The 15,553-nt window shown below is 35.3% G+C and overlaps 1 protein-coding gene across 1 annotated transcript; it reads right to left on the minus strand.

Annotated features, from left to right (window-relative positions):
• Window positions 1-2,958: 2,958 nt before the first annotated feature.
• On the minus strand, window positions 2,959-3,351 carry LOC116132704 (subtilisin-like protease SBT1.5). Its single transcript, XM_031418375.1, has one exon. The coding sequence runs from the start codon at window positions 3,349-3,351 to the stop codon at window positions 2,959-2,961; it is 393 nt and encodes a 130-aa protein (XP_031274235.1).
• Between the last annotated feature and the right edge of the window lie 12,202 nt (window positions 3,352-15,553).

A 15,553-nucleotide genomic window follows, 5' to 3' on the forward strand; every position in this document is an offset into this window, starting at 1 on the left:
AGATCTAAATTTCGCATAACTAATGTTTAAAGTTTGAACCGTTTGGTCTCATCTCTGTTTTAAATGATTGAAAAAATACGGTACATAAATAACATGCAATCACGCAAGACCTATAATTTTGGAATAGTATACGTCTAATCATCGAGAAACTTACAGCCGTTGAAAAAATGCAGAATTTCGTTAATGCATTAAGTAAATTGGCACGTGAAAAGCAAAACAAGGGGAGGACCACCAAGGAATTAGTATAATCACAAGACGGTTTCGTTTCTAAGTGGATTCATTTCAAGAACAGGGCTTAGGTCATTGTCTGTCTTTGTTCATTAGCAGGTAGTGATGAAAAGGATGGTGCAGGCAAACATCATTGCGTATCATTGTTATGTCACCATTCATTCTAGAAGCGGGCTCAATGATTCCATGTCTTGTCAGAAGAGGACTAGGTATCGAACTCGACATTTTTGGTGTGAAGACCTCCCTTGTTTAGGAGTAAAACCTTGAAGGAAAATAGACTAGAACTGCTGTTGTTTCACAGCTTAGGCAATTTCTGCGCCTCACTTGTTTGTGTGAAAGCCTGCTTGGCCATGGCTGAAAAAAGGTCTTAATTGGTCAATGTTTATCAGCCCATGAAAAGACAATATATTGAAAGATTTAAAGACAGAACTCCGGCTTTGTTCACTGAAGTTATGTGAATTTACCTCAAGTCCCATACTGCGATAATTTTTGCAGAAAAATAAGGGGATCCTAGAAAGTTACAGCTGTTTGATCTATACAATGTGAGCTAAGTATCAAATTACTTCTAGATTGCTGTTGTTTTCTTAAAGATTGGAGAATCTCCGACAAAGTAGTGAAAACATATAAAAGCTGGCCTTTTGCATATAGCTTTTGTTACAGACTTGCAGCACAATTCTGTTCCCCATAACATTATAATATTGACTTTGAATTGACTGGCTACCTTGTTGATGCTTGTCTACAGAATTTGAACATGAACATCATAATCATGGACCAAGTGAAACAGGGACTATGTTATGGGTCATGGCTACATAAGGGACATTTAACCGCTGAGTTGCTTCATCACACATAAATCTTCTTCTTCAACAATTGACATTGATTTTTGTCCCATCCTAGGGCACAAAATCCCCAGAATTCGCGTAGGATATATTTTTAAATGCAACAGCAACAGAACAGCCCCTTATCAGCATCGCAACGCGAAAACGCACGTGTCATCCATTTGTTGTGGCAATGAATGTAGTCATGAAACCCAATCTGAAAGCGAGGACTTCAACTCTCCACGATATTTCATAAGAGATTGTTGTGTCCATTACTAAAGGTTTGGAATTCAAAACTCCTAATAAGGATAGTAATTGAAAGCTTACCTGACCCGTTAATCAGAGTAGTCTCGGAGGAAAAAATAATCGAAATAAACGCAAAGCTTAACCGCGCATCCGATACCACAAAATCAAAGTTGTATGGTACAGAAGTTCTTTAATATATCTTTGGCTTAGACACAACACTAATGCTTGGAACCTGCGTCCAAGTCCTCTTTGTTCTTGCAAATAGACATGGGCTATTGATTATATATATATGGGACAATCAATTGAGAAGAGAAAGTTACCCCACATGATTTTGTCTTGATGAATGTCTGTCTCTGTAAGCACATACTTTTGTACTAGAATAACCTTCCCCAAACATGCTTCACCATACACACATAACAATTAATTTGGGTTGACAGAAATTTTCAACACACAACAGTTCAGTGAAGAAAACACCAAGCATATTCTTTATATTAAAACTTGAAAAAGACAGACCCTTTGCACTTAATGTCCTACTTCAATTCACACACAAGATTTTTACCACATGTGATTCTTAAACTGACAACAAAGATAAAACCTCTTTCACCTTCTTTTTCAAGTCAATCTGCGTTCTGAATAGAAAACACCATAACACATTAATATCATTATACATTTTAAAGAGAGAGATAGATTATTATAAACTATAAAAAGGAAGCAAAATTCCTAAAACCATAAACCCTATCACACAACAAAATAGAGATGTTGCTGGCATGTCACAACTAAGGGGATAGTGACATTATGCTTCACATCTGTCCACATTATGTGACCACTCTTCACTAGACTCCTGGAGAGGCTTAATGCCATGGCTTCAACCATAAAAGAAATTCAGTTCTGTCCCACCCGCCTAAACACAAGTTTCTACGGCTGGACTGTCAACTGCGGAACTTGTGGCCTGATTACGACTTTTGTAAACCGAAATTTGGCGTCCCAAAATTAGTCACAGTCCTAATAAATGTGTAGACCTCTTAGCTCACCTATTGTTGGAACACTGACAGACAGAGAAGGGTCTTCACATTCCCAACATGACCAGCCCTTTTGGCCCCTTTGCATCGCACTTCCCTTGTGATCACTGTGATATTAGTAAAGTGTAATTGAATTGCCCAGAAGTTCACATAATCATAGGAAAGTAGAGCATAATAAAACCGCGATTCCTAGCCTTTTGGGGTGAACATGACCAGCCAAAATCGAACACACGGTAGAAGTTTGCGGTGACTCATCAAGCATTGTGTTACACGATTTTCAACCGTATAAGCAGTGTCATAGTGCTGATCTTCTATGCTGCAGGGCCATTCGGGTGCGCCGCCTTAACAGATCAGCAAGGACCAGAAAATGTGGACAGCATTGAGTTTTTCCTAGAAAGTATATTGAACTGAGTTCTACGCTATCAGAAGGAACCCCAGATGGTTCCAAATTTATCGGCCAAGCTGCGAGTATATTCATTCCAGGAGCTATCACATCAGGTTTCAAAATCTCAGGGAATCTGATTAGGCACCTAGCATGAGAAAGCGGACACCACCGGAGCTGGCTTCACGTTAACTCGAGTCCCTTAAAAACAATAGTTGCTATTATTGGGTGTTTAGCTTTCTCGCATCTGAAAGTACTTCCTAATATATCACCACCTGAAGCACCGACCCGAAGTAGCCGGTAAAAGTGACAATCGGCAATAATCCTTCCCATCAAAACCCCTAGCTAAAATCATCCAATGCCAACCCGCTTTCTTCACAACCTCACCTTTAGCAGCTCTCGAATTTATCCCTCTATCACACAAACACGTTCCCCTCAACATAGTTAGGATCAGAGACCTTCTAAAACACAAAGAAGCTGAATAGGCATCACCCTCTTCACTCCCTGCATAAACTAAAGAATACTTCTTCTCAGGGCCACCAAAACCGGCCACCATAAACACTAACTCCAGGAACACAATTTTCCATTTCCCAAATGAAACATCAGCTGGGAAAATCTCGATCAATCGTACCAGCACAACAGAAGTAACAAGGAGCAACATTGGTAACAGTAACCACCCGGTCCACCATGACCAGCAGAAGCAGAAACAAAAACTCCGTGATCAGAAGCACCAAAAGCCCATAGCTATGCATCTAAATAATAAGTAACAACAACACAGCCACAATTAACGAAACAACACATCAACACCATCCGGAAAAACAGCCCTATAAAGCAGCTAAATATCGGAATCACAACAGCCAGCTCCAAACACACTTTATAAACAAGAAAGTCTAGCTTTTGGCGCCAATCCTATTTGCAAGCCCACGGGCGTTAGCCCAAAGTAGAAGCTGGAAACAACGTACCTTCCAGCAAATATAGAAGCTGTGTGGTTCCATGACGTCGAATCTCGGGAGACCGAAATCGGGAGGTTTCAGTCATTTTCCATTAGTCGATTCGTAGCCTTGGCAGAAAAAAACTGCACCGATACTTTTCTATTGCAACTCGAACTTGGGAAGGTCTTTAGCCGGACACATGGCCTTTCCATTGCGGGGACAGGACCGAGATCTCGGTCTATAAAGCTTTGTCTTTCGGGCCAATACCGGTGGCAATGACAGCGATAACGAGGGTCCGAACCCAAGTCGGATTCTTTCAAAAGGCCGCATGGCGGAGGTTTTTTTTAAAATTAAAAATATTAAAAAAAAACAGAAACTGAGGAGAACGAGTAGTGTGTGAAGTGGCGAACTTGTTCAGGAATGAGAGCACTGATATGGGGGGGAGAGTTTTTGAGTTGTTGAGCTTCCGAAGAAGGAGTCTAGCGGAGGAAGCCTGGAAGACAGATGTCGGAAGTGGGTAGAGCGAGGTGGAGGAGGAAAGGGAGGACTCGTACAGTGTTTGTGAGTTGGGGAAAAATTGAAGGGTGGGCCTTTGGCATTCGTAGGGGACTTGACGGACGTAAGTTTTATGGTGGGATCCTTATCAACATTAGCTGTGAAAGTGAAAAAGACGGAAAGAAGAGAACGAGAGAAGTGAAATGAAGAAGAGAAGAAGAAGGGTGACGAAGAAGAAATGGTGAGTTGAGAGAGAAGAGAAGTGAAATGAACGCATAAAGGAGAGAAGAGGGTATGCGGAATTGTGGATACAGTGCCGTTGGTACTGTGTTTATGTGGTGCCCAACGCTCACTCCTATTATTTTCAAATTTATTTCGATTCAATTCCATCCATTAACATGTTCAACCATGAATCAGAGAGCAGTTGAAAGCTTAAACTATAGGAAATCTTTTGTTTTTCTTTTATTTTTCATGGAATAAAACAAAACAGAAAACTTTGGTCCGTGACAGAGATGTATAGGAAATAGGGATATGTGTTCTTGTTAAAAAAAAAATAACTTTTGGTTAATGTGTCGGCCAGTTACAGTAGTTGTCATCATGCAAAGATACGTTTCCATGGTGATTGATGATTCATTCATTCATCAGAAGAAGAAGCATACACAGTGGGGAATCTTGAGCAAACTTATGATGGACTCACTCACACCAAAAATAAATCAGTCACATTAATACATGCTAGTTCAGCTTCTAAATCTTTGAGTTAAATCAAAAGTGCTTCTCAGCTTTTGCTTCTGTCGTTTTAACCATATCCAAATCCAACTTGCTTTCTGATGCTCTCTCTGCACCGCACCTTACCTCCTTCGAACTTTAAACACAAAGTTCAAGAAACCAATTAATTCAAATCAACACACGCTTGACTAACCCTATAAAACAAAGCACTTCTTTACAAATGAATTATACCTCTCAAGGGGCTACTTTACGATAGTGAGTGGAAAGTACATTTAGAATGTGAAACTTCAATTGGCCTTTGCTTGTGTCGGACACATTTACATTAAAATCTACTCTCTAGGATATCTAATTTCTTTTTTTTTTTAAAATCAGGGTGTTCATGTCAGCTGTACATACTCGATATCCCCCGCGATTCTAAAACTACGAGCTAGATAAGAGCTATAATTGTAACCCCTTATAGGAGCTGTAAGATTCGAACTTGAGAGATTATGTAAACTTAGATTCTCCTTTATCTTTACTATCAGGCTACAAGTACGTGCGTAGTGATCGGAATGCAATCTTTTACCATATGCAAACTCAAGTTAAAATTGGGTTAAGTTCTTAATGTGATTCTCTGCAATAAGTAGTTTTGATGTCGTTTATTCTGCAAAACTTTGTTGTTATGAAGGATTGAACTGGGAAAGCATTTGAAAGCAAACAGTTGCAGGATAGGCTAAAAACATCGAGTCAGCCACTTGCAAATGGCTCAAGCTCGGCCGGAACTCGACTCGTATTCGTTGAGGCGAGAGCTTCCCTCCCCCCTGGAGTTCCGTGTCATTTGTAGTTATATTACCGAGAACTCGAACTCGATTTGATTAAAGCTCGAATACTCGAATGCGATTTGAAGCTCGTATTTTCAAACTCGATATGAAACTTCATTCCGCAAAACGCGGACTAAAACTGATTATACGCAAGGGCGGATCCAGCTACTTTTGGCCCACCACTAATTTTATTTAAAAAAAAATACTAATATTATAATTTTTGACTCACCCACCCTGAACAAAAATATTAATGTGTAATAGTTTGTATTTTGGCCAATTCTAACAAAAATTGCAGGGATCACTACTAATAACGAACTCGAATTTTAATTACTGAATTCGAGTCGAAACTCAATTTCACAAGCTTATCAGGCTCGAACTACGAACTCGAAAAAACCATGGCAACTTAGATCCTTGTTACTTTTTATCACATACCACCCAAGCGTGATTAGGATATTCATTCTTCTATCATCTGCAACACTATTGTTAATAGTATAAATGCTTCTACATGTGATCTAATAACACTAAGATATGCTATCTAATGTCCTTTATCTGCAACACGTGTTATATGAATAATTTGAAATGGGAAGAATATTGAAGCAAACTGTGCAGAGACTTTGTTTAGTTTTTTTTCACCCCACCCATTAATGTTCCGCAAGCAATAATTTAAAGACTGTAAATTGTTCGGTGTGCCGTAATTAGGCTTCATGATTAGTATTCATGCAATAAATGTACCCATGCCAAGGTGATACCCCAAACTAATTCAACTAACGCTATAAAAAAAGATCAGTGCAATTGGCTCACAAGAATATTTAAAAAATTAATTTTAGTTTCTTATTTTTTCAATGCTGTCCAAAAATTCACAGAATGAGAATAACGGTATTCAAAAATGATATTAATATGTTTGTAGTACTGAAAATTTACATTTTTTCTTAATAAAAAGACATATGACATTAGCACCGTACAAAATTAAAAGCAAAAAAATTCCCATTTACAAAAAAACTAAAACCGATTTAAAAATTCGTATATTTGGTATTTTTTTTTTTTAGTGAAATAAAATTCTTATAGCATTCTTACTGTATAATTAATATATCTCAAAAATATGATTTAGGTTACAAAAAAAAAAAAACAACAACAAAAAAATCGTGGTGGAAAACGGAACACGGTCCATAATTCTTCTGAAATTTCAGTTTTGAACAATTAATATATGAAATGCAGAAAATTTTATTATGAAATAGATAATTGATACTCTATAAAAGACTAGTTTTTCTTTTTCTTCTTCCTCTCGCTCTCTCTCTCTCTCTCCTCCTCTCTCTCTCTCTATATATATATATTATTGTTTTGAAAGAAATAAGCGGACTCTTTCAATATCACAAAGATACAATATCTCTATTAAAAAAACAAATCATATAAAAATAGAGTATCTTATCATTCATCAAACTTTAAAACTCAAATGCTCAACAAATAAAAAGCTGAATAGGGCAATTTCAATCTATTAAAAAAAAATAAAAAAGTCAAACAGAAAAACGGACAATACAAAAAAAAAAAAAGATTCACTATTATACTTATTATTATTTTTTTTTTGTGATCGAGGGTGTCTAAGCCAGCTATACGGCACGAACTAATCCGTTGGAGCCCTAAGGAATAACCAGAGTAAAACTCAATGGCCGATCCTGCTAGGGACCGAGGAGAATTAAACTTCAGGACTTATTGACTAATACACTCAATATCCCCTATCACCCCCACATGGCCACCTTAAGGGTGCTTAATTTATTTGCAATTGTTAAGTAAGAAGTGAATTATTTACATATGTTAAATCGGAATTATACATATAATCCGTTTTTTCCTGTAGGCCTCTGTCGACCCTTACAACGTAAAATTTTGGTTTGAAAAAAAACTAGTGATAAAGAAGCGATATATGCGAAAAAAGAAACTTTGGGGAAAATATTAAAAAAGATTGACAAATTGAGCAATGAGAAAGAGGTAAACGGAAAGCCACATAGTACTGCGCCCTGGGGGAGACAGTTGGCATGGCCAGGGTTAGCAATCATCCTAATTGCCCATTTGGAAGAGGGAAGGCTGGTCCTCGGTGGGTAGGGTCCATTGCTACACAGATTACAAGATAAAGGAATATACAATTCTTTGAATGGGGACCATTTTTGCCTTCTTTCCAGGATGACATTTTGCAAATCCTTTTTCATCAACACAGACAGATAAAAGGTGGGGACTCTTGCTCTTTGCATATTGGACAAATTCCGTTCTCCTTTTCTCATTTGAAATTTCAAAAATTGAATTAAACAATATTTAGGCTAAATAGTCTAGCTTATTCCCTCCTCTCTCTCGCTCTGTTTTCATAACCAAAAACATAAATCCCTCAGACTATCTCATTCTGACTTTGGTTGTCAACCTAACTCATTGTCGTGAGGCAGAAATAAACCTTCACAGGAATGTAGATTTCTTTTTATCCAATCCCAACATCGAATTGTGAGATTTGAATATGAGATCATCGACTTTGCAAGTTAATATTAAGTTAGTATTGACCTAAAGTTTAAGTTATTAGATAAAGATCTGGGTTAATATTTAGTTTTTAACCTACAAGGGGATTATTAGCTTTAAAATTTTAGTTCCAAACTTTGATGTCACCATCACAATAATATTATATTATTTGATTATTTGAGTTTCATAGGGAGTTCAATGGTGGTCTTTTGGAATTCCAGGGATCCAGGATTCGAAAATTAGTTGAGGTATGCGTAAACGACTGAACACTCCAATTACCAAAAAAAAAAAAAAAAAAAAAAAGATTTCTAACCTACATGATATAGTAAGGCGGATAACCCTTTCACATAAAATATAGAATTTAAACTTGAAATCCACTAGCTTTGATATAATGTTAAAGTTTATACTAAACAAAAAGTTTAAAAACATATTGATAGGATCCACATTGTTTACAGCTTGAGGTCTTTTTGTCAACAATGAGGTAGTTACCCCACTTTTTCAAGGAACGAGTTATTATGATGGAAAAGTTACATATCAGTGGTGAAAACAAAAGAAACACGACGGGAGACAATGAGGGCCCCTGTATGAAAGGCTGCAGAGAAATAAACTAATATAAAAGAAGAAATAGCGTGGGACCTAAAGGGGAAAAAAGAGTGAGCTAGGGGGGGTTTTGATACAGTTCACTTGAAATTATTGGCTGTCTTATTTTACTATTTAATTAAAGAAGGTTGATTAAGAATGGCCCTCTTGGGTGGGTTGAATTTGATCAACGCAAGCAAAAGCAATTCGCTTATAGGGTTTGACACAATCTTTGTAGATTATTGATTAACGTAGTTAGACTTTAAGCACGTTTCAGCGGAGACCCGTCTGATGTTAGGATATGACTTCATTCAAGAAGGTTCATGCTTTTCTGTATCATTATGGATTGATTATCTCCTTTGTCATCATCTTAATTTTCATTATGAGATCTAAAGCGTTGTTAACTTCGGTCTGAATAATACTTATCTTCGCAAATGATGCAAATGAGCCAGTTGATTAGGACCTCTTGTATCACTCTAAAGACTAACTTGGATGTTATTTTAAGGTCATTTCACACTTAATTAGATAATAGCAAAGCTTCTTCCATGAATATCCTGATTTGATTTAAGATTCGGAACCTCTATAGTTACTAAATATTAATTCATACGTTTGAGTTCACTTTATGGCTAGGATTCAAATCGTGAGTTGAAGAGTTACTTCTCTTTGGTGACCGGGTGGTCCAGGCCAAAGCGTACAACACTTTGATAATTCTTGAATCATACACCCCTACAAGTCTGATAGGTCAGGTGAGTCATCGATTAATCCTCGGAGCATTACATACCTACAAATCAATGGACTAGGTAAATCAAAAAAATGGGTTAATTACCCCTTTGTGAGACTCAAATACAAACATCTGAGTAATCTAAGGCATTGTAATCTGGCCACATTCACAAGGGGTTAAAGAAGAATATATCTTATGTGGATGTGATTGACTAATGCAATGACTCATTTGGTTTATTACTAAAGTCATTTCTCCAATCAGCTTCATGTTTTAAATTCAAACGTCATGTTGGTACGTAAAAGATTAGTTCAGACATGCTTTTTGAGTTAACTTTTGTCGACCAGAAGTCAAGTTCGAGTTTAGATCAGAATCAATAAAAAGTTATAGAGATTAGACTCTCCGAGATGTTAGGTTGCTAGGGTTTATGAGAAACATACGTGGTTTTGTTATTATTTCAGACTTTGTGTGCAGAATCATCATGATTAGGGCTTAACTATTATGAAACTATTAATGGTAAAAACAAGCTTAGAATTACATTAATGATTAAGATAATCTAGAAGTTCATTCTCACAGTTGAAGCTAATGAAGAGTTTCAGGAGAAAGTGCATAGATTATTTAGTATTCCTTAAACAGGCCCTTTTTACCCCCAATTTTCTAATCAAAATTGAGCTTGGAAAAAAGCCGTTCATTGCACTTTGAATAATGCATTGATCAAAGATTGGAAACAGGAATCAAAATGGACCCATGGGACCTCTGAAGTGGGCATCATGAGAACATCCAGATCCACACGGTTTACTGTCAAACGGTAAACTACGTTAAGAGATCAAATGGTGACCCATGTGTTTTTTCTTTTTCGGGTTATCGGAGGTGTCCAAAGTCACCTCAATAGTCTTTCAAAACCGTAATAGTTAACACCAAGTAAATTTTTAATTAACTCTTCCTTATAGTAGTCGTAGAGATTTGAATATTTAAATCTCGTGAGAATATACAAAGAGTTCCAAGCGAATCATTGGCGGACCCATGTGTTCCTCACCAAAAAAATGTTTATATTTGTGCGTGGTTGTGGCTGATTAATTCAGTCTTCCTTTATGAATGATTGGGATTGGAGCACATGTTTGCACGCTTAATATTAATGTCATACCTTAACCTTACATGTAAACACGTACGTGTACGAATTGAGATCATTTATGATAGACATTTTACCAAATAAATTCAAACAACAATCAATCAATAAATATATGAATAGTAAGCAAGGTTTATAGAATACCCAATTTGTCATATCTTTATAAACTCTGGATTACGGTGATGGTCTTTCTTTCCAAAAATTGCACCAATGATGTCTTTGCAATGAGACTCAACGTTAAGATCTATTTTGAAAAGCGGACCTAATGGCCATCCTATTAAATGCCCAAATAAACTCCTAAAAACTATTACAGGCTCAAATTCACACTTGCATCAACAATATAGTTCATAATAAAAGTGTACTAGGCATCTGACATGATAATTAAGTCATCCAAGATTACTTATTGGATTATATGTTTTATCAGGCTTTGATTAAATAAAAATGGTCTATTTGTTTTATTATTTGGATAGATAGAATGATACAGATTTTTGAAAAAGTAAGAGTGGCGTGATAATACAGGTCAAGATTTGAAAAAACAAAAAAATATCTCTTAGGTTTATTAATTTAATGAACACCCATGGAATATTAAAACATTAAAAATTAACAAAACACCTCACTCAGTCCATTAAATACCAGTAGTCAGCTACCACCATGGAGGATGGTCGGCCGCGTCAGTCATCATATGGGGCGCCAACTACAGCCGGATCTGAACGGGTTCTGTGTTGATATAACATTTTCTAGCCGGACTGGCCAGAAAAAAAAAAATGCAAAACGAATAGGTCTGGCCGTTGCGGCCTAACTGGGCCGTTGTTTGGTGTCAATGGCGGGATAGATATAGTCATCGTTGAAGACCTAATACGGCTAGAGATCTGACCATCAAATAGCACGCTTCTTAAGCCGATAGATGACTTTGTCTTGCTGATTCATGGTGAATCTGACCTGAAAGCTAAATCGAAGTACTACTAATCAGATCTAGTTGGTAGTGTAAAAATATATAAGATTCCAACCACTGGGGTGGTTGGTGGCTGAAATATGATATAATGTGGTAGAGGATGTCGTTTTTATCAATTTCGAAACTTTTTCTTTTTTGGTATTAGTTAAATTAACAAACTTAGAGAGTTTAAAATAATTAAATACAATAAAATAAGGCTTTTAGAATAAGAAAAATAATATGTATTTAAAAAAAATAGGGACTAAGATAAGATAAAAAAATAAGGAAACAAACCACCCATTAATTCATGGTAGCTATAATTGAGAAATTTTCACATTTATTCTATGTGGGTTCATTTTTTAAACACGTGAAAGACCTATGAGAGAGATTGATCAAAGGATTTCAAGGGAAATTCCGGCTAGTGATTTGCGGAATTTAGGGGTTAAGTTAGAGTAATGAATTGAGAATAGAGAGGTGGTTTCCCAGGCTTTGTTACTGTGTTGTGCTTGGTTTTGGGCAAAGGGGCCTATGCTATGGGATAGTTAATCTCGTTGTGTGTGCGCGTTTGATAATTAATTACATTAACTAACCCATTAACTTGGTGTACGGATATAGATGATTTAAGATTATAAGTCAAAGAGAACCTAAACAAAATAAAATTAATTTTCACTAGGAAACAACTATTCCAATTCTACTCCGAAAAATTATTTTACTGTGTTTAATATTTTTAGTTTCATGAAGAAGTTATTCTTACTATGAAGCATAAATTATTGTATTTTAGTGGATCTCTGTTTCCATAAGAATTTGCAAATTTGGCCACCTTAATTACTTGCCGATTCCATTGTTTAGAGGTGTACCATTCTGTTTGTCAGTGCTAATAGGGGTCTTGATTTTCCGCTGAGTAATCTAATGTATAAACGAGCTGGTGAGGTTGATATACAAAACATTATTTTTATATTTTCTTAAAAATATCAAATGCAAGTGCTAATTATATTATTGTTATTGCTAAAATTAAGTTCACCTACCAAACAAATTGTTGATTTAATTATAATTTAATCTTGTACATTACATGGTTTTATGCTAATTATCTAATTAACCAACTTGGAATGTTATATTATTGAAAGACGGAAAGAGATTAGAGCTCGTGGTGTACACGCTTTCACGGCTTGACAAAAAACAAGACTTAACGATAATATTGTGATAAATCCTATGCACCAAATTATTTAAATGGTACATCAAATTGACAAGATGGAGTGTTAGATTAAAATAGATTGACCAATGGTTTGATAGTTTTGACAGATTGTACGGCTGTGATCTCTTCATTAATAATTCAATCACATGCAATTTCAATGTGGACCTTCTACCGTCCCTCAAAATTGTTAAAATTTTTTTTGTGACATATGACCAGGTTCAAGAGTTGTTATGATGGATACATAGAGTTAGGTTATTTTTTCTCTCTTAAGTTAGCTTTTTAGCATATAATAATAATACAATAAAGATTGACTCATAATCAAATCTTATAAACCTCTATTCATAATCTCGATGTGATAATTCACAATTAAACAACTCACAATTAGATAAACAAGACTTATTGTTGAGCAAACAAAACTCATTATAAATAATTAATTACGAGCTATTATATCAGAATTATGAGAAAAACTTTATGAGATTGGATTGTAAATATAGTATTATCCATAATAATAACAATAATCTCAGCAAAACCAGTGGGTTGGTTTAAGGTTTTGCAGTAGTTTTATAAAAAATATATTTTTCAATTCTGGTTTAGCCTCCGACAAGGAAAGGTACTAGGTTGTATGTTTATCCTATTTTCCCGAAAGTCTCCCATTATAAATTTTATTATATATATTTACACATTCAACTCATGTAATTAATCACTTTGATTAGTATAATATATATTAACATTCAACTCAACTAATTGTACGGCTGTGATCTCTTCATTAATAATTCAATCACATGCAATTTCAATGTGGACCTTCTACTGTCTCTCAAAATTGTTAAAATTTTGTTTTTGCTGGCATATGACCAAGTTCACGAGTTGTTATGATGGATACATAAGAGTTGGGTTATTTTCTCTCCTAAGTTAGCTTTTTAGCCAACAACAAAAATTTACTCATAATCTAATTTTATAAATTTTCACTTACAATTTCGATGTGACAGTTCACAATTGATCAACTTACAATTAGGTAAATACGACTTATTATTGAGCAAACAAAACCCATTATAATTGATTAATCACGACCTATTATATCGAAATTATAAGAGAAAATTTATGAGATTGGATTATAAGTATAGTATTACCCATGATAATAATAATAATAATCTCATTAAAACCAGTGGGTTGGTTTAAGGTTTTGCAGTAGTTTTATGAAAAATATATTTTTCAATTCTGGTTTAGCCTCCGAAAAGGAAGGTATTAGGTTGTATGTTTATCCTATTTTCCCGACAGTCTCCCATTATAAATTTTATTATATATATTTACAAATTCAACTCAATTAATCACTTTGATTAGTATAATACATATTAACCCAACCCACCTTTGCAAGTTGTCTACTAGCTAGCTACTTTATATATTATATTTCACATATGTACATTCAAATTAATTTTCATGGTTTTAAATTTAATTGTTGTCTTTTATTGGGAGAATACCCTCTCAACCAACATAAGATTCACGCACAATCGAATGATAAAAGAAACAAGATAAGAGATATTTACTCTGGCTCGGGTGTTAACAAACTCTAGTTAACCACCAGCCTTATGACTGGACAGTAAGACTTCAACTGTCTAGGTGGATTATCTAGAAGTCTTGTCTTTAAGTCTTACAATATGACTACTAACCATATTTGTGACTTACTTGGCCATTGAATTTGTAAAGTGTTCAATAAATTTTGAAACCCTCTAATGAAATAAAAATAAATAAATAAATAAAAACTCTACGTCCATGTTGAGCTCCACTCAAGCTCTCACTACTAGGGGTATGTAAAAAAATCCGATATCCAAAATCTGATCCGATCCAATCAGATATTCAAAAATTCAGATCAGATTCATATATTAATTTTGGAATATCTGGATTTTCAGATCTGATCCGGTTTTGTCCATAACTACAAGTTTTAAGATGTTATTTCAGGGTTCTAGGAAAAAGTGGTAAAGTATGTGGACTGCTGAATACTCGAATGACCACGTTGGGGATCAAAATGTAATGTTGATGGCAGGGTACAAGTTACTAAAGAATAATGCAAAAATGATATTTTCCATGCAAATTCGGATAACCTAGCAGATGAATCTGGATCCGTTCGAAAAGATTCTATCATGATCCAATTTTTCGGGTCGGATCAGAAAAAATACAAATCGGATCGGATATTTTAGTTTAACACATCTGTTCACTACACTATTAACATCCTTTTTGTGATAACATTTCTGCACCTAAGTTTCTTCCTTTATTCACCATAACAATAATTTTATATAAAAAAATAAATTAAAATTCAATGTGATAGAACACGTAACATAATCCCACCATACATAATAACTTTTGTCAGACGTTCGGGATAAATTTCGTCATAATAATGTTTAAAGTTTGAACTTCGTTGGCTCATCTCTGTTTAAATGATTTGAAAGCAAACCGTGTACATAAATCATGCATATACACCGCAAGACCTATAATTTTGATAGTATACGTCTTAATCATCGAGAAACTTAAGCACGTGAAATGCAGATTTATAAATGCATAAGTAGAAGTTGGCACTGTGAAAGCAAAACAAGTGGAGGACCACCAAGAGATCTTATAATCACAAGACGAGATTTCGTTCTAAGTTGGATTCATTTCAGAACAAGGTTTAGGTCATTTTCTGTCTTTGTTCATTACAGGTAGTGATGAAAAGGATGGTGTGCACAAATCAGATTTGCTGTATCATTTCTTATGTCACCATTCCATTATGCAGAAGCTGGCTCAATGTTCCATTTCTTTGTCAAGAAGGGGAACTTGGTATCGAACTCGAATTTTGGTGTGAAACTCCTTGTTAGGAGGAAACTTGAAGGAAAATAGACC

The sequence above is a fragment of the Pistacia vera genome, unplaced genomic scaffold (assembly GCF_008641045.1).
Source record: "Pistacia vera cultivar Batoury unplaced genomic scaffold, PisVer_v2 Contig259, whole genome shotgun sequence".
Taxonomy (NCBI): Eukaryota; Viridiplantae; Streptophyta; class Magnoliopsida; order Sapindales; family Anacardiaceae; genus Pistacia; species Pistacia vera.

Coding starts and splice junctions, on each gene's coding strand:
- LOC116132704 (XM_031418375.1), bottom strand. CDS start 3,351: ATGTTGCTCCTTGTTACTTCTGTTGTGCTGGTACGATTGATCGAGATT.